General features: G+C 34.4%; 9 protein-coding genes across 9 annotated transcripts in view; 4 read left to right on the forward strand and 5 right to left on the reverse strand.

The window, feature by feature from the left end:
* LOAG_17018 (collagen alpha-1(III) chain) overlaps window positions 1-1350 on the reverse strand; it is a 3199-nt gene extending 1849 nt beyond the window's left edge. Inside the window, exons 1-3 of the mRNA XM_020449677.1 lie at window positions 1086-1350; window positions 659-995; window positions 108-353 (exon numbers count right to left, since the gene is read on the reverse strand). Coding sequence (XP_020306766.1) covers window positions 108-353; window positions 659-995; window positions 1086-1226 — 724 coding nt within the window. The 5' untranslated portion in view covers window positions 1227-1350. The remainder of the gene's footprint in view (window positions 1-107; window positions 354-658; window positions 996-1085) is intronic.
* Window positions 1351-2100: 750 nt separating this feature from the next.
* Window positions 2101-3440, reverse strand: LOAG_01899 (50S ribosomal protein L21). Its single transcript, XM_003137437.2, has 4 exons — window positions 3335-3440; window positions 3015-3173; window positions 2476-2632; window positions 2101-2295 (listed from the first exon to the last, which is right to left on the reverse strand). The coding sequence occupies exons 1-4, from the start codon at window positions 3428-3430 to the stop codon at window positions 2231-2233; spliced, it is 477 nt and encodes a 158-aa protein (XP_003137485.1). The 5' UTR covers window positions 3431-3440; the 3' UTR covers window positions 2101-2230.
* Window positions 3441-4216: 776 nt separating this feature from the next.
* On the reverse strand, window positions 4217-5421 carry LOAG_01900 (hypothetical protein). The gene is made up of 2 exons (XM_003137438.2): window positions 5149-5421; window positions 4217-4750 (listed from the first exon to the last, which is right to left on the reverse strand). Exons 1-2 carry the CDS (start codon window positions 5405-5407, stop codon window positions 4464-4466), a joined length of 546 nt encoding a protein of 181 aa, XP_003137486.1. The 5' UTR covers window positions 5408-5421; the 3' UTR covers window positions 4217-4463.
* Window positions 5422-5868: 447 nt separating this feature from the next.
* On the reverse strand, window positions 5869-8157 carry LOAG_01901 (hypothetical protein; the record flags this gene model as incomplete). Its single annotated transcript, XM_003137439.2, has 7 exons — window positions 5869-5999; window positions 6090-6249; window positions 6420-6587; window positions 6755-6966; window positions 7265-7373; window positions 7733-7857; window positions 8023-8157. The coding sequence occupies 7 exons, from the start codon at window positions 8155-8157 to the stop codon at window positions 5913-5915; spliced, it is 996 nt and encodes a 331-aa protein (XP_003137487.1). The 3' UTR covers window positions 5869-5912.
* Window positions 8158-8384: 227 nt separating this feature from the next.
* LOAG_01902 (hypothetical protein) lies at window positions 8385-8586 on the forward strand (the record flags this gene model as incomplete). The annotated part of the gene is made up of 1 exon (XM_003137440.2): window positions 8385-8586. The coding sequence occupies one exon, from the start codon at window positions 8385-8387 to the stop codon at window positions 8565-8567; it is 183 nt and encodes a 60-aa protein (XP_003137488.1). The 3' UTR covers window positions 8568-8586.
* A 278-nt stretch (window positions 8587-8864) lies between these two features.
* Window positions 8865-13831, forward strand: LOAG_01903 (hypothetical protein; the record flags this gene model as incomplete). The annotated part of the gene is made up of 16 exons (XM_020445888.1): window positions 8865-8885; window positions 9077-9169; window positions 9275-9403; window positions 9470-9569; window positions 9666-9748; window positions 9961-10133; window positions 10367-10477; window positions 10641-10798; window positions 10951-11036; window positions 11182-11367; window positions 11592-11751; window positions 12226-12287; window positions 12352-12549; window positions 12713-12942; window positions 13070-13295; window positions 13568-13831. 16 exons carry the CDS (start codon window positions 8865-8867, stop codon window positions 13829-13831), a joined length of 2280 nt encoding a protein of 759 aa, XP_020303704.1.
* Window positions 13832-14775: 944 nt separating this feature from the next.
* LOAG_01904 (TATA-box binding protein) lies at window positions 14776-16911 on the reverse strand. The gene is made up of 7 exons (XM_003137442.2): window positions 16551-16911; window positions 16247-16359; window positions 15981-16167; window positions 15735-15903; window positions 15538-15607; window positions 15192-15356; window positions 14776-14916 (listed from the first exon to the last, which is right to left on the reverse strand). Exons 1-7 carry the CDS (start codon window positions 16867-16869, stop codon window positions 14830-14832), a joined length of 1110 nt encoding a protein of 369 aa, XP_003137490.1. The 5' UTR covers window positions 16870-16911; the 3' UTR covers window positions 14776-14829.
* Window positions 16912-17715: 804 nt separating this feature from the next.
* On the forward strand, window positions 17716-17934 carry LOAG_17019 (hypothetical protein; the record flags this gene model as incomplete). Its single annotated transcript, XM_020449678.1, has 1 exon — window positions 17716-17934. The coding sequence occupies one exon, from the start codon at window positions 17716-17718 to the stop codon at window positions 17932-17934; it is 219 nt and encodes a 72-aa protein (XP_020306767.1).
* Window positions 17935-18383: 449 nt separating this feature from the next.
* On the forward strand, window positions 18384-23878 carry LOAG_17020 (transcription initiation factor TFIID subunit A family protein; the record flags this gene model as incomplete). Its single annotated transcript, XM_020449679.1, has 14 exons — window positions 18384-18514; window positions 18792-18954; window positions 19105-19317; window positions 19533-19748; window positions 19993-20142; window positions 20341-20457; window positions 20808-20999; window positions 21212-21331; window positions 21508-21684; window positions 22098-22280; window positions 22816-22902; window positions 23047-23160; window positions 23294-23428; window positions 23735-23878. The coding sequence occupies 14 exons, from the start codon at window positions 18384-18386 to the stop codon at window positions 23876-23878; spliced, it is 2142 nt and encodes a 713-aa protein (XP_020306768.1).
* Window positions 23879-24032: the final 154 nt, after the last annotated feature.

Here is a 24032-nt window from a genome sequence, read left to right on the forward strand (position 1 = left end):
AACTGTTGAAATGGTTTAAGGAAGTCTGGTGAAGAAAAATTTAAATATAAAGTGGATAGATTCTAAAATTAAAAAGTGAACTAAAAAATGAGGATATAGAAACATACCACACCATCCATTTTTTGGAAAACCTGGAGGTATGAAAGAACCGCTAATTGGACGAAACTGTTGGCCTGGTTGACTGCCGGAGCTACCATAGCGTGTTGGTGAGACAAAAGTTCCGATACCAGGTGGTTTCCTATGAGTGTTATCGCCAACATCCGCCACTGGTTCACTGCTTGGGGCGAAACTTTTCGGATGAATTTCGGTTTCGCTGCTCTTCTCTTCATTATTGTTCATTTTACTGGGGAGCACTTAACAATTGTTTTGCAAAAGTTCAAAATCATCACAATAATGCAAAATATTCAAAAAAAGTATTTTGGCCTTAAAATTAAATTTATCTTATATTTCAAAACAAATGTCATTTTTCTTAATGCTTGAAATTTTGTCAATTGTTTTTTGTCTTATATTTTTAACACAATATCTGTCACCTGAAATTGCAAAACCTACTCTCTCTCTCTCTCTCTCTCCCTTCTCTCTGTAATTATTCTCATTCAACCTTTAGCTATACTACTACTACTACTCATTGCGAAAATTTCAATGGAAACAAAAGGATTACCTTCTTTTGAGTTCACATTGTATGGATTGTTATACCGTTCGTTGACTACTGTTGGTGGTATGTCGCCATAATTCGCTCCGCTAGAATCGTATCCATTACCGTCATCATTACTATTACTGCCGTAACTGCTACTGCTCGCCGAGCTACCATAACTGCTACCAGAGTTACCGCCCGACGAGCTGTCGTAACCGCTACTACCTCCGCCAGAATTGTCATAACTATCACCGCTTTTTTTACCTTTGTCATAAATGTTGTAGTTAGCCTGACGACGTAAGCGATTTGACGCGGTACCAGCGCCAAGACCGATCATTTCTTTCCACAAATCATCCGTTTTAACCTAAATAAAAGTGATTAATGGGTTTAATGTTAGGCATTTCTAGTACCGGAAGAGTTTTATCAGCAGTGCAATGAACAAAAAGACTTAAACCTTGAAAGAAACGATTTCCGAATCTAGTTCACTCCAAATGGATGTCACATCCTTGTGTATTGCCGCGATCGCTAGCAAACAAATGAGGAGTGTTGCACCGGAAAATACGATCGCCCCCAATGTTGCATTTTCCACAGACATCTCACGCCCGTTTATCAATTATGAGTTTATTTGCTTTGAAATAGCTTAACGAATTAATTTGAAAGTGAAAATAAACATATAGCAACAATCAGCAACAGTTATCAGCAGATCATAATCATAATCGTACTAATCACTGCAATTACTATTGTGTTACAGTATTACCATTATTATCATGTGTGACAGTGCTTATACTAATTAGTGATACCGATGGATTTTAGTTATAACGGAGTCTCAAATAAGATATGGTGTAAATCGGCTATGTAAAAAACAAGAAAAATTCAAAAAAGACTGGTGTACGCCTGAAATTCATTCCCTATCACACCATCACACTTTTATACAGAATGTTAAGGTACCACAGAAAATATTCTCGTCATTATATATGTAATTACTGTGCACTAGTGCAAATGGTTGGCACCCAACAATTAAAAATTATCATAAAAGACCTAACAATTAAAAAAAATTATCATGAAAGATCACAAAAGATTTTTTTCGCGTCAGCGACAAAACTGTTCATAAAAGAAACAAAAGGAAATTAGTGCAAAGGAATCGGAAGAAATTGGTTAATTTGGGTTAAATGAGACACTTTTATAGTAATACCGAACCCGCCCCTGTCACAAATCATTTTTGCAAAATGTCCACCGTCAGCAAATGTACGCAGACGTATGCGACTGCAGCAAAATTTTTTGTCGACACATCTATAAGCTCCCCGAAAACCAGGTCTTTCACCTTTGAGAATTCAACAAATAACACTAAAATTTTTATTCACAGTTGCATTATCTTAATTTTAAACAAGGAAATGAGATGTTGCATCGACCATTTACAATATCCACCATCAGATGGGTGGCCCAAATTTTAATTGCAAAATTTACCGCTTGTTTCGTTAGATTATTTTCATAAAGAAATCGGACCTTCCTTTTCCTGTTCGAAATTGTCGTCATGTTTGAGACTACTTTTCTATCTAATTTAAAATTTAACAAAATTTGTACGAACGAAAAATCATATGATCACAGATTCTTACTATCGATTTTAATATCATTTATCCTTAATATCGTTGTTTCACGACTCATCCCTAAAAAAAACAACAATGAGAAGTTAACATGCAAACTCAGTGATCATGGGCAAAATGTTCATTAGTTTAAATATCAATTTCAAGGAATTCTCCAGAAAGATTTCATAGGGGTTAAGGATTTATTTGTGAATTGTGTAGAATTTGCTAACAATAATTATAAAACCTATGAGAAGAATTTACAGTGAAGAGTTCGCGCTTTTGCATGATTGTTCATCAGGTATCTGAGTTGTGGATAAGATGTCGTTTTTTCAACAACAGTAGCATTAACTGCTACTGTTGGTGAATGTATCAGTGGCCGACCAAATAATGTGAAATTTTTGCCACCAACTGCTAAAATCTAAAATTGCAAGTTCCTCATCAAGATTTTTTTTTTTGATGAAGACTTTGTTGACAGTCTGGATATCAAAATGTTCAAGAGTTTGAAAAAAGAAATGCACGCAATACGCAAATTACAAACTAGGTCAAACAGAATTTTACCATTATAAAATACCATCATTCACCTTAATTTTCAACGATGAAAATAACTCATTTTTCCTAGCTTGAAATAAAAATCAGTAGTGAAAATTCATTGAACAAAGTTAGTAGGAAAAACAAATACAAATGTACCCATAAACAGAATAAAACCCAATAGTGAAAGCACTTTTTCTCCAAAATTCAAATTGTTTAGATTTAGAACACTCCAAAAGAAGCTTCTAAATTTTGAATTTTTTAAAAATAACCTTCTCCAACTTAATTTCATCACCCACATCCAGGGGTACATTATCGTATAAAACAATCAAATCATTCTCCGATACTTTGAATTGACGCTTATCAATATACACAACGGCAAAAAGACGAGTGTCTCTTTGCCTCCATTCCTGTTCGATCGCATTCATGACCTTCGAAGGAATATTTATTAATTAATGTGATTGGAACCTTCACTAACATTAAAAACTCATGAAAATAATCAAAATCTTTTCAAATAAACACCAGTGTACAAATAATTCAACTTATAACGTCAGCAATAAATAAAGAAAATCTCGATGAATTAAGGAATTACCTTCTCCACTTTATGAGTACCAACAATTTCTGCTCTAACAGACGTACTTGCCTGTCTCAGAAGTAACTTCCAATATCCCAGCAAAGTAATGAGCATAACTAAAATTGTGAAAGCTTGACAGACTAACTTGATATCCTAACTGATCAGTATAAGCATTAACACCCTTCCTTACTGCTTTTATATCATATAGGAGATCGCATTTGCGTGTAGTATAAGTATTCATGTAACAAACATCGACACAGCTTTTCCATATATATTTGAAACACTGAACAGAAATCAACCAATGCCACCAAGGAGAAAAACAACTTTAATCCATACTGAAATTTGAAGTGCAAGTCTTCCTTAAAATCTTAATACATTTCTCTAGTCAAACTGATAATAATAATCTAAGTACAATCGTACGGTAAATTTCCTTGCCGTCAACTCATATGCACAGAACAACAAATACAGTAATTTCTAGATTTCTATTAAATTTCCGAAAATATAAACAAAAAATCCGAAACCATAAATTAACGTCTTACAAGGAAACAATATAAAATTACTCATCAGCATTTCGCAAATAAATTCTGGTAAGTGGTATGGCCTTCATAAAGTAAAAGTTGCAGAACTGTCTGGAACAAAAAAGCCGCAGATTTGGCAATTGAGCCCGTATCTCAGCATTATCCAGCTTTTCATCTAAGATGAACTCTCTGAATTAAAATTTTGGAAATTTTAATCAAGTGCAAACAATTACACACTCCAAAACCAGGAGATAATCAGCTTGCCTTTATAAACAGGGTTTCGAAGATATTTTCCCCAGAAGATAAATGCTAAATCTATGATTTCAAGAATATCAAAAACACAGATGCAATAAACATCCAATTCATAAACAATGTAGACATACTTAATCTCAATATCCGAGATACATTTCTGAATTTCTGACAGGATTTCTAAGATTCGAATTAGAAAGCATAAACAATCCGAAAGGCAATTAAAAAACTCCGAAAACAATTGTGAATATGAGTACTCCTTCTTCGTAAAGGTTTGTTGCCATGGAAGGACTTAATGCTCTTAAAAGCTCAAAATACAACAAAGATTTAGAAAAAAAGAAAGAAAAAAAACGTATAATTTATATACATACACTAGTACTCTATTTCGGTTCTTGTTTCTTTGTGAAAACTGATCGACCAAGATCAGCTTCTTGTTCTAATAATTTATTATAGAACATGGTAAACGACTTTTTCTCTAAATCGTTCAGTGATGACAGAAGACTCTCATTGTCTGTACCAATACCAATTAATGTTAGTTGTCTATCCAGCTCACGTTCATCGGCTGACTGATATTCCGAAATGCATCCGTCTTTTACTTCCTCCAAGTAACTATCAACAGTATCATCATCATCATCATCATCTGAGTCTATCAGATGATTAGAACCACCTAAAGAATGTACGATGAACTGGAAAAAGTACCGAGGAAATGAAACAACTGATGGAAAATGACACACACATCTCCAAGAAAAATATGAGACATTACGGAATCCAAAAAAACCAATACTTTTGCTTACATAAAAAACATGATTGCAATTTTTCTAATCTAAAAATGTCAAAGCCAAATCACGATTTACGTGTCACACTCCCATCAGTATATGATAGACAAATAATCCACACCTTTTTTAATCCACAACTCACCTCTCTTCTTATTCGTTGTCCGACGTGTTTATTATGCGACTTGGTCACGCGAGCACAGAACCATATATATACAATTTCTTTTTCAATACAACTTTTTCATAGTTTCAGAGTACATCTTTTCAAAAAAAAGAAAGAAAACTGAGGTACCCGGAATTCCCACATCCATTGAAAAATCCTTTGCATGCTGTTCATTTATGAATTCTTCAAAAGTTTTCGGAGGCTTTTGTGGACCACCCCGAAGACGCAATTCTTGCTCGACACACTCATAATAAAACAATTCTGAACATTTCCGATGTTGTTCACTTCGATAGCACTTCACAGAACAATATGCAAGACCGCATCTTGGACAAATATTTAAGCTATCCAATGAGCCGCAAGCTAAGCACGAAATCCTTTCTTCCTGCATTGTTGACTCTGTAAATTACATTGGAAAAATCTTAAGGACTTTGGTTTATGAAACGTCGTCACAATATCAGTAAAGTTATCAGATTTTCTGGAAAAATTGTGATCCCTTCCATTCGTACTACATACGATAATAAAAAAAAAAGAAACGCACATAAAATAACTCGTAAAACCAACAAACTTACTATCATTCATTACCGTATACAGGTTGCAGGATGCATGCTAATTTCACCAATGCTCATACAGGAAAAACCATTTTCCCTATTTATTCTTCAAAATAAAACCTAGCCGAATTCTAATAACTCCAGCTTCCATCTTCTTGATGGCACACGGAATTACGTCATGTATAAAATCAAAGGTATCAGAGGATAATAAAATGAGTCTCTACATAAACATATGAATGAAGAATTACGCGAATTAATTTACACAATAAGATGGGAAGAACAGACTAGAAAAAAATATTTTTATTGTATGAAAATAATAAATGCAATATAAGTACACATGAAAAGTCACACATCATTAATGAGGTCGTTGAAAAAATGTGATGATTTTGGCACCTTCTTAGATGGAATATCGTCCGAGTGTAATACTGGTATCTAAAAAAGAGTACAAGTTTTAAATGACGGCTTATGTGACAAGAGATACCTTTTAGAAAATGGAAAGCTATCATTAACAAACCAACCGACCTCATCCAGTAGCTCCGGTAAACACCAGAATTTAACAGTTGATTCCAACCAACCCACACTTACAAAATATTCTCGATCACAGGTAATCGATAACTGTTGCACTCCACCGACATGTAAACCAACACTACCCATATTTTTATTTGGATCCGAATAAGTTATCCTAAAAAAAAAAAAATGTGTAAGAACACTGAAATAAAAATAACGGCTCATGAATTATAAAAAAAACAACAAAAATCGAATTCACAAGAAACGGAAATAGTGGAATTACGCTTTCTATGCAAATTCAGTGAATTGGAATTCTAAAAATAAAGAAAAGATGCAATCCGTAACCTTAGCTGATCATCTTCATTTGAACCAGTTAATAAAACACCGTATCTAAGAAGCTGCACAGAGTCGACTCCTAGTGGATGATCTGTTTTAATCCTTTGCAAGAGATTACCATATTCTTTTGTCTTAAAAACTTCCAAATAGCCGTCACCGCTTCCAACGTAACAATACCTGAAATTAATACATTTACCTGCTAAAGTCGCTAGATATAAGCGAATTTATGATATACTTTTCTCATAAAACTGGGTGGAACCGATGAATGAGTTCAAAGAGCACAATTACAAAATCTGGTAAGTAAAAATTAAGCAAAAAACGATGTAAAAATTGGAAATACTAACTTATGCGTGACAGCCAAACACAAAAGTTCACTATGCATCGGTTCCGACCTAACCAGTAACTTCTGTCTTCGGGAATCATATGCTCCTAGAGTTCCATCAGAACTAACTGCTAACAATGCATTTCCAGCAACGCCAAAATCATTTATAACATCTTCCTGTTCATTAAAACAGCTAACCAGTGGTTTCTTCACCCGTAAATCCCACAACTTTATCTTAACAAGCAAAGAACTTGAGCATATTCGTGAAAAAAATATTTTTATAAAAGTAAAAGGTTTATCAAAAAATTGCGCAAGGTCTCGGGAGCTTAAAAACCAAAGTAACAAAATATCAGTGATAGAATTGTATTTCGTAAAAATCATTTTTTAATAAGGTATATGAAGCAAGATCACTAATCAGATTTGTGCTAAGATTGATGGGTCAAATTTATGCTAACAGTGCTTTTTCATCTGGCTTTTTCATCATGCATCTGGCTTCGTTTGTTTAAAAAAAGACTAATATGAAATAACTTACTTCACCAAATTCATCGCCTGTCACAACTTGTTGATGTTTCATTGACGCATCTGGCAAAACAAACAGTGCGTTAATCTTATGCTCATGGCTTTTCTGAATGCATCGTATCCTTAATAGATAAACTTCAGAAAAATTAAGCTTCACTTCCTACTTGATTCGCAGACGTGATCGGTTATTTCGTTTTCATTACTTCATTTTCTGAAACTTAAAATTTCTCTTCCTTCTCCTTCTGAGATTTCAAAAAAAGCAATGGTGCAACACTTCTGTACAAAATGTGTGCACAATGCTTGATACCGTGATATACCGTGACCCTATGATATCGGACATGCTATTCGGAAGCAAACGTATATGGAGGGTTAATTCCAACCCCTCCATGTTTACAGCTTACGTAAGAAATGATTCAATTCCTTACGTAAGCTGTAAATGCAAGATTAATGTATATAAACGCATTAAATCATGTTCCATCACCTCTTATTTGCCTCAACATTATAAACACATAGTGCTCGATTTTCACAAACCGCAAACAACTGCTCGCCATCATTGGAGAAGGAAAGCTCTCGTACAGCTCTTTTTAGTTTTCTCGAGGCTAAGATCTGAATACAATTTTGAGAAGAAAGTCATTTTAAAATAATAACACTACGACAATCTCTGCAAATATTTATCGTGTAATCACTGTTTGTTCATCTAATTTCATCAATACATTTTTCACCACATACAATTTCATATTTAGTAGAAAAAAAAATGCTTGTAATCTTAACCTCAATTTTCGCTTCCAGTAAATCGAAGTTGAAGAATCTGATAGAACCATCTATGAATCCAATTGCAAGTCGCTTACTTGATAAAGGATGAAGTGCAACTCGTACAGGCTTATTCGAGCCAAAGTCTGTCTCCATTTCTAATTCATTAAATATTAACAAAAGCAAAAAAGTACGGAGGAAAAGGCAAAAACGGACGGAATATGAAAATGATGTATGTGATCAGAAACTTAAAATCCATGAGGCATTTCTGGGTTGAACACATTGCCAAAATGGTGGAAAACCACATGCAGATAGTACTGGTCAACCTAATTCCTTTCATAGCTTAAGGCACCCCATTTCCCAACTATGTATTTATCCATGACATGGATCTTTTCTCCCTGTGTGCCGATGATATTCATCAAGGGACACAAGGCCACAACGTCCCACGAATTCGGACTTTACCTATCCGGTCGGTCCATCTACCTGTCGAATGGTTCATGCAAACTAGTACCTTGAAAGTACGAGAACGGCAGTTCCATTGTCTGGACTGTCAATTCTTATGCTGAAGGTTTACTTAAGGTCAACTTTTGCATTTATCGACGTTGGTGTACTTAAGTGATAAATCCTTTACGATCGACTATCCCATCATACAACTATTTTCTCCTTCAGAATAACAAATCTGTCATAATATCGAAAGCGAGTGTCGGATGGAATCCAGAAACGATGCAAAAATTTGGAAGGAAATGTTTGCTACTTTCTTACCAGAGGTAATCACTCTTTGCGGTGATCTTATTTTTCATTTCTTCTAGTTCGGACTTGTAGTAAAAATATAAGTTTTTATTTTTTGAATCGTCTTCTCTGAAATGCCAAGCATTGAGTCGGAAGTAATGTTCCAGAAGTCCGCTTGACCTACTTTGCATTTTAGTGATGACGTCTTCCTTAATCACTTCTCTGTTTATTTGTAACCGTCGTAATACAAAACGGAGCCGAGTAAGGTCAGGGGATCGAATTGCTTATTTTTAGTTTAGATAAAGTGGTGACGGTCAAAAATAAACTGGTGAGAGAATACTTACAGGATTTGGCTGAGGAGTTAATGAAGATTGAAGCATTTTCTGCCGATGAAACAGGCAAGCGTATTGTAGCCGAGCCTTTAAATTATGCACTTTCCGTAGGTGTTTGATGCGATTTTACTTTTAATTTTCCAACCTTAAGAAATTCCCTGAAGACTAACTGATTGCTTTGTGCTATTCTGTTGAGTAATATTGATTTTTAGGGAATTGTAGACTTGTTGTCTAACAAAGAAAAAATCGGTCCGAAAAGGCTGAAAGAACTTGGTTCTGACTTCTTTCGACACAGAGATTTGTATATCTTGATTTTAAAGAAAATCATCCCTAGAATACCTGTAAGTTCATGATTATTCTTCAGTATTTCAAAGTTGACTTCTTTTTACTCTTCACAATTTTTCCAGGATTTACATGAGGAAGTGCAATTTTGGAACATGTATCATTTTTTGCGATTTCTTCCTCTTCCGTCCAAAAATATGCATACTGCTTTTTACGATACAAAAGGTAATACTGTTATTTCTTCCTGAATCTATAAATTTCCATTATTTTGTTGTTTGTTTTGGAAACTTCGTCCATCTCATTAGAATTCCTAAATTTCAGGCAATATTATAAGTAGACACTGGAAAATCGGAAAAGCAAAACGATACTATCAAGAAGCTTGGCTACTGTTAGCGAAGCATGAGGTATGCGAAGCAATTTGAATTTCATTCATCTAGTAATATTTTACTCATTTATGATTCTCAACACCTTCAATTTTTCAAGAAGTACACTTGCACGCAGATCACTAATCGAATTCGTAAAAATCCTAAGGAAATTAGGGTTGAGCAGGGAAATCAGGAGTTTGGAGAATATAAACTAATTATTTATTGTATATGGTAGATTTTATTTGTTTAAGCTACCCAAGCCATTGTTGAAAAAGATGATACCATATCTGAGCGAACATGTGATCGATTCATTGAAGGAGCCTTTTCTTATTGGCGATTTCTTATTTCGCATTTTTAAAATGGGCGAAATTTTTGCAATACTTTCTCTAGCTGGAATTTTCAAATTGGTTGTGAAATATAACTTGTAAGTTCGTAAAACTCATTCTTTTTTTGTTTTATAAATTAATTTCTCACATAATCTTTCACATATGTTAATTACTTTAGACGTTTAATTGCCTAATACAAGGTACCAGTTTGGATTTAAGATTTTCCTTTCCTTTTACAAAGCTAAAGAGAGAGGCGTGGAACCAATTTTGAATTTCGCAAAGAGAAAGATTTTTAATTCAAACTTTATATTCAAATTCTAATAATTTTCAGCGAATTCCCAAATTTTTATCAGTTCGCTTACGGGTTGATAACGCCATCTGTATGTTATCTGAATTATCGGAAAAAATTCTTCACACTTCTGGATACTTTTCTTTCATCATCGTAAGTTACTTCATTCGTATTGAAACTCAGCGAAGTCTATAGTTATTCTCTTTCAGGACAATTATTTTCTTATTATTTGCATCATCTGTTTTATCACCATTTTTATTTGTCGTTGTAGTTGTTGTAGCACTGGAGAATATTTTATGTTCATACAAATTTCCAGACACCTTCCGATATACATTGTCGCAGCATTTGTGAAACGTTTGTCTTGGCTGACTCTTTTAGCCCCTGTTTCGTGTCAGGAACCTTTATTTGCTTTAATAGGAAATTTGATTACACGACACAAGGATGTGGAATTTCTGGTGCATAGGGATAATCCAGGTGTTTGACGTTTTTATTCGATTTTATTCTTTGCGAGCACATGAGCAATATTTTCATAGTTTCTAGACATACATTTTTTCTGAGAATCTGTGGATTCCTACAATGCTCTAGATCTCGATTTTCGCGAATATCCAAAAATTATTTTTTTACAGAAATATTTTCTGATGATCCCTATGACGAGAAACAAATGGATCTACAAAAATGTGGAGCTATGGAAAGCTCACTGTGGGAAATCAAGGTTTGCTGCATTTTACTGCACTGCAGTTTTTTTATTCAAATGTTTTTATCCAAATTTCATTCAGAAATAAAATGGATATGTCAGTTTTTTTTTTGATTTTCTGAGTTTTATACATCAAATTTTTTTTTTTCATTCATTTTTGCAGGCGTTGCAGCGACATTGGTTTATAAATGTAGCAAGAAGGGCAAATTTCGTTGACAAAGGGGTGCAAAGGATGGAGTCGTTTGTGCGCTGGGAAAATGACGACCAGTACTTTACGAAATTATTATCCAGAAAATTTGGAAGTGATCTCTTGAAATACAAGGAGGAGGAAAAATTCCGAAGAAACCAGGTTTTGTTTTATTTTAAAAGATCGATTTAAAAGGAAACGTTAAAAGTCACTCAGAAATCTGCTCTGCACTGCAAGCTGCATTTCGGAAAAATTGTCTTATATATAAAAAGTTCTCGTTTTCCTTATAGTATAAGCAGTAAGTGGTATAGTCAAATATAGTAAATTTAGTAAATTTATTTTTGAAGTGATTGAGGTGTGTTGTGATGTTATAATTAGAAATTCAGGATCAAGAATCTTCGGATAACGACTCTCAGAATGATGGTCATCCAGTTAAAAAGCGACCAAAACTATTTAGGAATATGACAGATTGTAGCTATGCGATTGCAATTAATGACAAAGAACCACCAGTTCATCTTTTTAATGATGATTTCAAAGCACAGAGTTGTATTTAATTTTCCATATTGTGGGCTGACCATCACCAAAAGCGTCCAGTATTGTCCAAATCTTCATTTCATATTACATTTCAACAAGTTCAAGTTCACTAGGAATTTTTACTAGTAACCAGTATGGTTTAGTAAACTTATTATCATTGATCGAATATTGTGACTGTTTTATTCAAGGAACTGTCGTTGTTAGTTTACGTTCTTAATAAATTTAACTGTTTCTTTTTCTTGTCATTTTTTTGTTTACGTTTATGCGAAAATGATGAATATCGGTGCTCTAAATTGCAACTACTTTTCGTAAACAACAAGGCTGTAGATGCGTTTCAGTATCTGCAGAAAGCGTTTCTCCAAAAATAGGAATATATTTCCCAGTGATATCTTTCACTATTTCGATTTGCAAGGGCAAGATTTATGGTTTGTTGTATCATCGTTACCAAACTTTCGATCTGAACTAGTGAAGTAAATCTGGTTTCAGTTCCTGCGCAACAACCTGATATTTCTTTCCGGGATTATGTATTCTCTTACAACCAACTCAAGGTGAAGTTAGCTCATTTCTTTTTGTTTCAGGTGACTTTATTCGAGAGAAAAGTTCCAGTTCCAGTTTATGCCATCAGCTCAGTTGATTCGAGTTCTTTCCTTGTTTGGAAGAAATCCACTGCGTCGGAGTGTGCTGGGCTTATGCCAGAATGCTTCAGAAATCCCAGCAACTTCGGAAGAACTAGCCTTATGGAAGATCGAAAGAAGCAATCCATTTATCGAAATCCCTCAGGCATGGGTCACAACACTGGCAAAAAAACAGGTACGATTTTAAAATCATGATTCCGAATACTAACACTAGATCAAATTGGGACTGCTTTTTCTGAAATTTGTCTGGGATCGATTTAAAGGAATCATCTCTAAACTAAGGACGTAATCACTATTGTATATGACATATCATTTTTTTAGACCATTATAATTTCTAGGAATCTCGGGTGGATTTAATCAGTTTACATCCATGTATTTTCCGAACCATGCCAAGGATTGATTTGCTGCATCGTAATATCACTTGGCAAGAGAATTATCGAAATTTAGCTATAACGAAGCAGCTATCCAAGAAAGAAATGCCCGGTGGTGGACATAAGCCGTGGCCACAGAAAAAAACTGGTCGACATCATGCCGGTTCAATCAGATCTCCCCATTTTCGTTTGGGCGGGTGCGTTCTTGGCGTGTGTTTAAATAGAAGTTTGCAATTGCCGGACTTGTAGTTCTTCAGACATATGCATTTTATCTGTATTCCAGTTATCAGCTGTTCAGTCTTTCTTTTGGAATATTGTTTTTAGTTTCGCTAATGGAATACGCGGACCTAAGACATGGTTCTATGTTCTGCCAGATGCGATTAGGTTGGAAGGTTTATGTGTAGCAGTGACAATTAAACATGCGCAGAATGACTTGGTGATCGTTGACGATTTCGCTAGCCTGCCGAGTGATGAGGCCCAATTTGTACACGACCTCGCGGATTCCAGAAACTGGGGTTATTCAGTATTATTTATCAACGAAAGTTCCGAAGTAAACGAATTAACTCTGCTTTTTATTTTAAATTTCGAATTCTTCAGCTAACATATTCTCACTCCATTCTAATAATCTCTCTCGGTTCGCACACATGGGTGTGCAACATTGACTGAGATAATTCATATAATTCAACATTGTTAAGCGAAACAAAGCGAAAAAGACTACAGTTGTATGGTACCAGCTAATGATTTGAAATTATACACTGTAACAGATATGGCATTCTATTACCTCTTTATAATGCAATAAACTCAACCGTTACTGGAATTTAGGTATCTGGGAACCTGGCAAAGGTGTGCGACGACATACCGACATTCAACGTTATGCCAGTCTATGGAATAAACTGTTTTAGCTTAGTAAAGCACGACACTGTAGTATTTTCTCTAGCAGCTCTTCGACTATTCCAGTCGCGTATACTTTTCCACAAGAATCGAGCGCAGACTTTACAAAAAAAATACCGTTATGTTGATTACAAAAAGATTATCATGAACGAAGCGGAAAAAGAAGTTGATCCAATTCACGTGCCATTTATTTGACGAATCTGTCCTCAAAATTTATTAAATTGTACTTGAAAGTCTTCGTTGTTCAATAAAAATTAGTGATATACACGCTACCATTTTCTGGATCTCGTTGCTCAAGTTTCCACGTTCCTATCGAATGAGACAACTTGTGATTTGGCACAAACAAAATTGTCGTTCCCTAACCGAAGGATTTGATCCTCTTTAGCCTCATTAAATATTATATAACGCTGAAGAAGGCAGAATTCCTCTGAAATTATTTGATCCAATCTCTATCTTCTATCTTAGAAACAGATTAATCTGTTTAGTGTTATTTATCCCTAAATAAATTTTCCAAGCTGATTGGAATTTACATTTCATTAAACCAAAAGGGAACGGATGGATTTTGCGGTTCTAAAAGTGACAAATATAACTTTAGAACGCATATGTGCAATATAATTACCTAGTAAAACGATCGATATGGACATGGTCCTTAGCACAAAGTGCCAGAATGATAGTATGATTAGTCCATTAGTCCATTTCAAAGCTATGTCTACATGAGTGGGCAATATAATAAATATACGGAAAAAAAAAAATACGACTACTATAATGAACAAAGGAACAATATCAAACATCACTATTATCTGTCAGCTTCCGAAAAATTTCGAAGTTAGTGAGGGATGACAGGAAGAGATATGTGGGATAAACCTGAACTGACTTACTACCTAACTACCTAGTCATATGCTATTCTTTTAGTTCAATACACCACCTTTACTTTCAGAAAATCAAAACTCAGTCATATCACCACCGCATTCTCACTTCTCGTCTTTTAATAACCATCCTAAATCTGTAAAAATTCGCTTATAGATGTCAAAATTGGATAATGAATGGGAAATTTTACGTTTGATTAGATCAAAATTCTTCGCGAATTCTTTCAGCTCAATAGAAGGCGTGATGTTTAAATTTATAATTGAAAATACATACTCGAAGCTATCACCACCATTAACAATAACAATGAAGGAACCAAAGATACCACTTTATTTTTTGAAGCCTTTCAAAATTGGATAAATTTGATTAAATGCATCGTCGATATCTTTTTTATATTTAGCGCCTGTTATAACAACCTGAAAAAAACAAGGAATTTTATAATTCCATCAAGTCTATGAAAGTCGAAAAACTGATAAACTTCTTACTGCACAGTAAATGTTTTATGCTTAATAGCGAAACGATAGCCTTACAGAAAAGATACGCAAGGAGCTCCTCAAGAGTTCAACATTGTGCGACATCCAGATTCAGCATTGTTAGACTTCACTTTTTAATGTAACCCATAAACCTTTTCTCCTGGTTCGCGCTTCTGGCAAATAAACTAGATTTTGAACCAAACAATTTTTAGGCTTACCTTCCCACTAACAAAAATAAGCAGTACTACTCGTGGTTTTACCATTCGATAAATCAGTCCAGGGAAGAGCTCCGGTTCATATGTAGAGAACTGAGTATGTGTTAAACACAGGCCCTCCAATTGTATGGGAAAACGCACATCACATGAACCAACCATATTCTGAACCTGAAGCAAACACCAAAATAGCCAGTATTTTATAATACTTTTCTTTATAAGCCATATTATAGAATCAGGTTCGTTAAATGGAAATCAAAGATGTCTTAAGTCATTTATATCTAAAAATACTTCGTGTAATCATCTCTTCTTTATCATCGGTTTTCTGCCCAATTTATCGTAGTTAACTTACTTTGAATTCAGTAAATTTTGCGTTGAAACCGAGCTTCTGTACTATCCTGGCATATTTTCGTGCAGCAAGTCTAAAACTCAAATATAAATTAACCCATTGAGTAATGACATACGAAGGAATATTGCTTGAATCCAAAAGGAAAAACATAATTAATATGTTACAACGGGACAAAGTATTGTTTTGCAACTACCACATACCTGCTTGATTCCTCAGATTTTGCTCCTGTACAAACCATTTTTCCCGATGAAAATATCAGAGCAGTTGTGCGAGGTTCACGAATACGCATTATTACAGCAGCAAAACGCTTTGGATTATATTCCGCATTTCTAGCGTGAAGAGCTATTTTTTTCAAATCCAATGGTACACCTGCAATTGACGATTACAAAAATCATGAATGTCTTCAAAAATGTGAAAAAATTCTTTTCCAGTCTTTAGATTCCCACCTAAGTTAACAGTAGACACTATGTTTTGAAGCGCTGGTGACGGTATGTCAATCAACTGTGATCCGGGCGTTTGAGGTGGATTTGTTGAAACCATAGGGATATTTGATGCTGGTTGGAAATGGTCACCAGCAAGGGGTGTCATTGGCACTGCAAGATTTCCTGGACCTACCGAAGCTGGATTCATTTCCTGAAACACGGCTAGTAATGGTAACTTCCTTATGTTTGTCATGAATAATTTTTACATTTTCCACTTCAGAAAAACTTACTTGGAAAACCGATCCGGGATTTCCACCAACATTTATAACACTTGAAGGTCCACCTCGTTCACCGCTGTAGCTCAGCAGTGAGCTTGGACCACCTTGGCTATTCAGCACTGATCCTGAAATAAGCATATTGCGATGTCTGCATAACATAAGAATAAGCAGTATCATCAACCACAACTTCAGAACAAAACTGAGTTTGAAATTTTCGGCAATGATGAAGTAATTCATTTCACTTTTGGAAATATATGCATGCACATATATACATATATATATATATATATATATATGTACTGCATATATGACTAACCTGGTCCGCCATGTTGCCCCAACATACTGCCGCCAAGCACAGAGCTTGGTCCAGCATTTGTAAGTATTGAACTAGGCCCAGAACAGCCAACATTACTCAGATTTGGTGTTGATCCACCAGCAGCACCTCCCATTACTATTGATCCTGGTCCAAGCGTTACTGATGGGCCGCCAATAATACTAGCAGAGGCCAGGATGGAACTAGGCCCTGATCCAGTGAGTATTGATGCTGGGCCAACAGTATGACTACTGTTCGATGTCTGACCACCAAGTGATGTTATCACTGATGTCGACTGCGATGGACTTCCAAAATGATCCATTAACCTCTGTTTCCTTTGCTTTCTTTATTAAACACCTAAAGCCATAAAAATTTGCTTTTCTCTCATTGCTTTTCCCAAAGTTGATTTCCGTATAAACTAACAAATAGTAAACTAACGAATTTAAATTTCGAAAGACATCAAACGGAAGAAGAATTGTATAGATATGAACTTTAAAGCAAATTATGCTTAAGCACGCAAGAGAATCTTCAAATACAGTGATGAAAAATAAAACAAAGAAATATGCACACTCATATAAGTGTGGATATCAATGCAAAAACAAATGTAAGCCGAATAAAAATGATGAAACAAGGCATTCCATAAAGTGTAAAATTCAAAAGTGGTTGAGGGAAGTATGGTTGGTTACACGGTAAAATCAATTAGAGTTCGTAATGGATTGGAGTGAAATGCCCAACGCATAAAATATTCTCGTGGCTCAATTAGTTCAATATCTTATTAAGTATAAGAGCTATGTACCATGCAATCTACCCGGAAAAAAAATAGTGACATACTAATACTTAAATCTCTTTCATTAACATGATGAAACATCACCATGAAAGCTGAAAACAAATTCAGTGCATTATTATGGAGTTGCTTCTTGCAAATTTCAAATCTATTAAGAGTTCGTTACTTGCCTAAAGCACTGAAAGCTATATGCTCAATGCCCACTACCCCGAAACATTCGGAATAACTCAACCCCACCCAAATGTAAAGGAACTGTCTGGCGAATTGGATCAAAACCTTCTTTCTACAGCATTTTCGTTTCGAGACTTCTGCTGAACAAGGAGGGATTTAGCGTATCAAAGGTTTTATGACAAAGTTCAGACGCAGGCAGTGCTATTTTCAAAAATGGACGAGTATGTGGCTATGGACGTATTGATGGAGTCGAAAAGTTTAGCCCAACTGAAGCACGAATTGGACTGCCTTCCAAACACTTTATTGTTACCGATAGCCAGAGAATGCTTGGACCGTTTTGCCTTAGCCAATTACGCTGGATTTATTGGTAATGTCCTTTCGATTTCCGTTCCTTTCATTGATCTGTTTGGTGAATTAATCCACTGCGATTAATCCATTATTGAAATACATAAATAAGGTGTCCGTTACATTTGTTTGTCAAAAATTGTCTTCAATTCTATGAGTCTTCCATATTGTTAGTTTCTTTTAAATTGATATTAGTCGTAAGTTAAACTTTATGTATCTCTGATTTTACGCACTTCATATTTGCAACTATTTGGCAACGAGTGATGGTACCATTGAGCTGTATTTCAAATCAATATACTGAAGTTAAAAAACCGAAGGAGTAAAAGGAAAAAAAGGAAAAAGATGGAAGTACAAGAGTTCCAGGAAATAAAAAGATAAACCTTATTGCTGTCTTCTGGCAATATTTTAGTGGGATAAAGGTTGTTGTAAATGTCGTATAACTTCAGTAAATGATTTTAACTATTATATGGAAGTTGTATTAAATGAATCGTAGAACTCAAACAGTATATGCGGTTATGGGTTTAATTTAATGGTCAATGGAGTCGGAATTTAATTTTTATTTAACTCCAATGTGTTTAGAGAAACCAGTTTGTGAAGAATATATGATGGAAGAGGAAATTGATAATGATTTATCTTTCGGTTGCAATTCACCATACAAATTTGCTCGGTATGATGAATTTTGATGTAATGAGTATTGAATTTTTCATTTAAAGAAAAAAAAGAGACATTTGATATTGGATTTTTCTCTTTTTCCTAACAGTTCTTTACTGTTAAATAATATTTGCTGATACAAAGCCAATCATAAAATGTTTCAAATAAAAAATCTGTTTAAATCTCTTCTAGTCTCTGAGTAACTAACCCTTTTTACTACTGTTGTTTTTGGTATTCATGTACTGAAGTGTCTAGAAAAAAAGTATTTTTGTATTGAATCTTATTGTTTGTAGTTCAAAATTATGCTTGTGGTTGGCGAAAACAATATTAGTCGAATGTTGTTCTCGATTGGATGCTGGTTTTGAAAAAAGCTCTCTTACATGTCGTTTGGTGATATTATGGCAGCATTTACTAAATGAGCCGGCTGTTGAACTGGAAAACATTCTGAATATTTTGGTCCTTTTCTTTTTTTTTTCTCTTATCATTCTCATTCACTAAGCTATAAGTTGTTTGATTTTGCAAGAATGAAAGTTTGTATTCTTGTAAATTGTAAGTTTCAGGATGTTATGTATCACGCTGTAATTGCAGATAAATTGTGATTTTTAGGAACATGTGCGAGTTGACTGTATTTCCGTAACAACAGCTACTGAAGCACTCCTTGAAAGAATGTATGCTCATTTGCTGTACAATCAGGTCGATAGAGCTGAAATTTGTTTAAATAACGCTTTGAACAATATCGGTCTTGAAATTGAAATGATCGGAGTTTTGGGTAAACGTACTAGATTTCAAGAAGATTTTATGCCTCAACTTATCGCCAGAGTTAGTCCCATCTTTTTTGAAGTCTTGGATATGATTTTTTTTTTCAACTGGAATCAATTTTTTATACCATTTCTAAATTTACGTCAGCTGACGTTTTTGAGGAAAAATTATTAATCAGTTATTTAATAAGAAGGTTGGTCTATATTTGTTTCTTCGATTTTTATTCCTATTGAAATATGATTTTTCTTCTAATCAGATTTTTCATTTTGATTAAGGCTGTAGGTGGTGATAATCTGGAGAACGCTGACGCACCGGAAAATGATAGCACTCTGCCGCCAAATGTTTTGCTTCATGATGACTCATTGCTAGAAAATGTACTCGTTGCTGAAGTAGATGCTTCAGCCAGTCGTACTAAACTATCTTCCCTAAGTTTGGCATGTATGCTGGCTTCTGGCGTGCTTGAACGAAAAATTCAAAGCACTGAGGACTTAGTAATTGAAAAATGTTGCTCCTATCTCGATGAGGCATTTTATTTTTTGCTCTGTTTTTAAATTCTGTCACTTATTTTAGGGTGTTAAAATATCTATTATGCTTATAAATTCTTTTGCTGAAGATGGAATTCAAAAGTAATGGGAAGATTAAAATTGATCCAAATCTAAATGTTGGTTTCTTACTCATGATAATTTTTCTAATCTCATTTTGTTTTTTCTTTTTTGGTACCAATAATTTTTGCAGATAATTGCCCAGCGTAGGAATTGGGCGGTGCAGACTAGTGCTTTATTGCAGCGTTCAGAATTTGAGAAGATTAGCATGCACCGAGTGGAACGTGCATGCATGCAAATGGAATCATTGTCAAAATTGGTGAACAGTATAGGGATTAAAGAGGTTTGCTTCCAGATTTGGATAATTCAAATGGATATTACACCTTTTCCAGAATTTTGCGTTCTGTTGTAAAAAAAAAAATGTGGTCGAAGTACTGTCCAAATTAGAACAGATTGATTTTACAAATTTCCATTCAAAAATAACCACTTTTTTTTTCTTTACTCTAAAATACGGTTCTCCAACAGCATTCATTTCTTATAGGTGAATGAGAGCACTTTAAGGAAACGCTTGAAGTTACTGCTAGCAAGTGGAATGAAGCCATTTTGGTATATTGATCTCGTTCATGCTCAACTCCTTCGTTCGATCGGATGCACAGCGGTTTGTCTTTTAATGCTTTCCAATAAAATATTTTAAAATCGTCATTGTAGTGTTACTTTTATTATTTGCTTTTGAGATTGAAACTTCTTCTGTCGTCTTATTCTGTATTGTACCACTGCTGTCGTGTCAGTGAATGATAAAAAATGATTTTATTTGTTTGTTTGTTTTTTTCTTTTTGCCCAAGCTATGAGTAGATTGCTTGGCAAGTAGTTGCAATCAAAAAATAGTAGATCACATATTGGTAGATTGTGATGTTCTCAGACCATCAGATTTTTATTTTTGTAGTACTCAAGCATCTTAGGTTTTTGTAGTCAAATCTTAGATTCGTTTTTTCCATCTTAGATTTGCAGGAAGCCTTGAAAATATTCGAAAAGCAGGAAGATTGGAATAATGTTATTGACTGTTATCAATCACTTGGTCAGTTGGAAAAGGCTGAACGATTAGTTCGTAATCTCCTTGCCAAGAATGAGAACGAATCAATTTACTGGTGTCTTTTAGGCGACATTCTTCAAGAGCCAAATGCATACGAGAAGGCGATTGAGGTACTGAATTTAAATTTAAAATTCAGACTTGGCGATTCATAGAAATTTCTTCACAAAGATTTGTAGGAAAAGAATATTATCATTTTTCCAGAGATGCTTCATTTTCCCTCTAAAACTGTAAATGTTATCATTAAAATAAGTGGTATAACTTCCGGATTATATGTAATGAAGTTGAAGAATAATTTTAGTAAAATCGTGTTTTTAAAATTAAGGTTTCGAATGGCCGTTCATTTCGCGCCCACCGATCGTTGGGATTGCTAATGCTTCAACGAAAACATTATAATATTTCATATCATCATTTGAAACGTAGCCTTGAGCTTCAGCCGATCAGTGTATGTTTAATTTTCTCGTTTTATTTGGACTGCTTATCAGAAAGTATTTTCAAATTATGTTTGAACTGATGGATCGTACTGTGACACCGTTTGCCTCACGCGTTATCATTAGGTTATCATTAGAACATTTGATCTGTTATTTATATTACTTACATTTTAATGTCAACTTGTTCAAGCCATTCGCCTGGTTCAATTTTGGTTGTTGTGCGTGGAAGCTCGAAAAATGGAGAGAAGCCGCGAAAGCTTATCAAGAATGTGTACGTTATGAACCAGCGCATTTCCAAGCGTGGAATAATCTTGCCGCTGTATATGAAAGATTAGATAATGCAGAGCGAGCTAAAGCTGTTTTACAAGTCTCGTTTTGAATTTTCTACATTCTACAACATTTTCCTCCAATTTTTAAATAACGTGTAAATACTATTCTCGGTTAACCATTTTTTTATCATCTTGTTCTACTTAACATATCATGTGATTTTCTTAAATTTTCGATCCGAGGATTTTCAAAAATATCTCCAGTAAACTCTGCCCATTAATTTTGGGGATATTTTCCGAATTAGTGAGTTCTATTTCATATGCTTATTAGTGTGCAGTAATTTTGTTTCTGCTGTAGGAGCCATTTCTTAAGTCGAACATTTATAAATCAGAAAGTCTTTCTAATTATTTTGAAAAATCGAATGAAACTTTTGTCTTGATGTCATATTTCTGATAACTTTGAGAAATGGCAGATATATTTCTTCTTTTCATTCACTGTTAATGTTTGTTTCAGGAAGCTCTGAAATTGAATTTCGAACATATCAAATTACGAGAAAACTATATTCTTCTTTGCATTCGCACGCATGATCTTTCGTCAGCAATTTCTACATTCCATGCGATATTAGATTTGGAGAAACAATATAAAGATGATGCTATAATTGAAGCTCTCACACAAAAATTATTCATTCTAAGAAAAGTATGAATCTACTGCTTGAAGCTCTCACACAAAAATTATTCATTCTAAGAAAAGTATGAATCTACTGCTACTTCTCGCTGTCATTTTGCAAAGTCGATTACATGTTGAAGATGCAAAGTTTTGGAGCTCTGTTACTTAAATCGGGATATATAACTTAAAATCTAACAAGAATTTTTCCAAATAAACACGTTGGAGGAAGGGACCAGGTACAACATATGACGAAAAATACATTAGGAAGAACTATCACATTCGTAATATAATCTCTATAATTTATTAGTCATCCGGTTTTGAAATGTCTAAAAGCGATTAATACTTAAAAATTCCAAAGCGAACATAAATTCCATGAGTTTTTAAGCAGCATCCTTATTGATGTTCTTTATTGTCTTTCATTTTCTATTATTTTTATCATACTGAAGACATTCTTCAATAACTTACCAAATTCGGGATGAAAGGTAGCACGAAGGATATCACTGTTTTGCGTTTTTGGATGATCCTTTGGTGGATTGCATAGTTTTTTCATGTGACTTGCTTTCAGGTGAGCGGAGGATCCGCGAAACGCTTAACAGATAAGATGTGTGAATTATTGGGTAGAATAACTTCGCAGCAAACTTGTTCTTCAATAGTTTGTCATTTTTGTTTACCAAGATTCATCGATTTTCTTTCTTTTTGATTCATTTAATAATGTTTCTCAGTGGCATTGCTTTTCTCGATAAATTTTTTGTTTTTCCATTTTTGCAAACAAAGTTGAAGCTTTTTCGTGTTATAGGTTTGGCATTGTTATGCAGAGCTAAAAGAGCCAGATTCAGAGTCGTCCATGAAAGATTATGAATTTTACGTTAAGTTGCTGGAGCGCGCTTTTAGGGCATGCTATAATAAACAAGTGAATTCTGTGCATCATTGCTTTTTATAACAATTTAGTCTAAGTTTGCAGTAAATTTTAGATGAAATCCGAAGTTCTTCATTTCTTGAAATCACTCACTAAATTTTTGGATCCAAACACACAAAAACATTAGAAAAAAATGTTACATTTCTTTTTTCCGGATTGGCATAAAAATGTTGATTCATGTATCGTTGTTTTGAACGCAGTCATGAAATTGGAAGAATCCAAAAAAGTTTTGTCGGAAATGAAGAACATTGAAGGCGATCTGGTAAGTGAAAGTATTTTAATTGAGGAAAGTGTATGCTGTTATCAATTACCAACATTTTTCGACTGGTAACTACCTCATACAATAAAACTGTTTTGGGCAGGGTAAAACGTTGTCTAGTCAGACTTGTTATTCTTGCGTCCTTAAGAAAATGCTTGTCAAAGTGGACATTTGCAATATTTTGCATGATAAAGTGCAGTATTTAATTTAACTGTCCTTAATCGTAATCATGATCACTTCCAAGCTTTTCCTCTTTTTTAATTGGTTTTCTCGTGCAAATTAACCTTTCTAAGCTGCAGCAAATTTTAGGCGAAATCCGAAATTCGAATAACTCTTCGGCCAATTATTGCATCAATCGAGAAAACATATGGTGTAGATGCTAAGGAAACTTCGAACGCATGCTTAAAAGAATCCCTATTGAAAGTGAAGGCATTTTTATCCTCGTGTTTGTGATATCACTGTACAGATCTTCCCAAAATCTAATAAAAATGTTCATGGAAAAACTCCAAAAATTTCGAAGAAATAGACCGTAAAATTTAGAGCTGTGTTCAGACCTATTTTGATTTGATTTAATATTTCGGTTCATCAAATAATACGACTGCTATGT

Source organism: Loa loa (genome assembly GCF_000183805.2).
Source record: "Loa loa unplaced genomic scaffold supercont3.34, whole genome shotgun sequence".
Taxonomy (NCBI): Eukaryota; Metazoa; Nematoda; class Chromadorea; order Rhabditida; family Onchocercidae; genus Loa; species Loa loa.

Excerpts from the sequence above, each read along its gene's own strand:
- LOAG_01900 (XM_003137438.2), bottom strand. The coding sequence starts at position 5,407 with ATGCAGGAAGAAAGGATTTCGTGCTTAGCTTGCGGCTCATTGGATAGC. Across the intron at positions 4,751-5,148 it reads AATGGATGTGGGAATTCCGG|GTGGTTCTAATCATCTGATA; the intron begins GTACCTCAGTTT and ends TACATTCTTTAG.
- LOAG_01899 (XM_003137437.2), bottom strand. The coding sequence starts at position 3,430 with ATGCTCATTACTTTGCTGGGATATTGGAAGTTACTTCTGAGACAGGCA. Across the intron at positions 3,174-3,334 it reads GTACTCATAAAGTGGAGAAG|GTCATGAATGCGATCGAACA; the intron begins GTAATTCCTTAA and ends ATTCCTTCGAAG. Across the intron at positions 2,633-3,014 it reads ATGAAATTAAGTTGGAGAAG|ATTTTAGCAGTTGGTGGCAA; the intron begins GTTATTTTTAAA and ends TTGCAATTTTAG.
- LOAG_01904 (XM_003137442.2), bottom strand. The coding sequence starts at position 16,869 with ATGGATCATTTTGGAAGTCCATCGCAGTCGACATCAGTGATAACATCA. Across the intron at positions 15,904-15,980 it reads AGTGTCTACTGTTAACTTAG|GTGTACCATTGGATTTGAAA; the intron begins GTGGGAATCTAA and ends CGTCAATTGCAG. Across the intron at positions 15,357-15,537 it reads CAAAATTTACTGAATTCAAA|GTTCAGAATATGGTTGGTTC; the intron begins GTAAGTTAACTA and ends TGTTTGCTTCAG.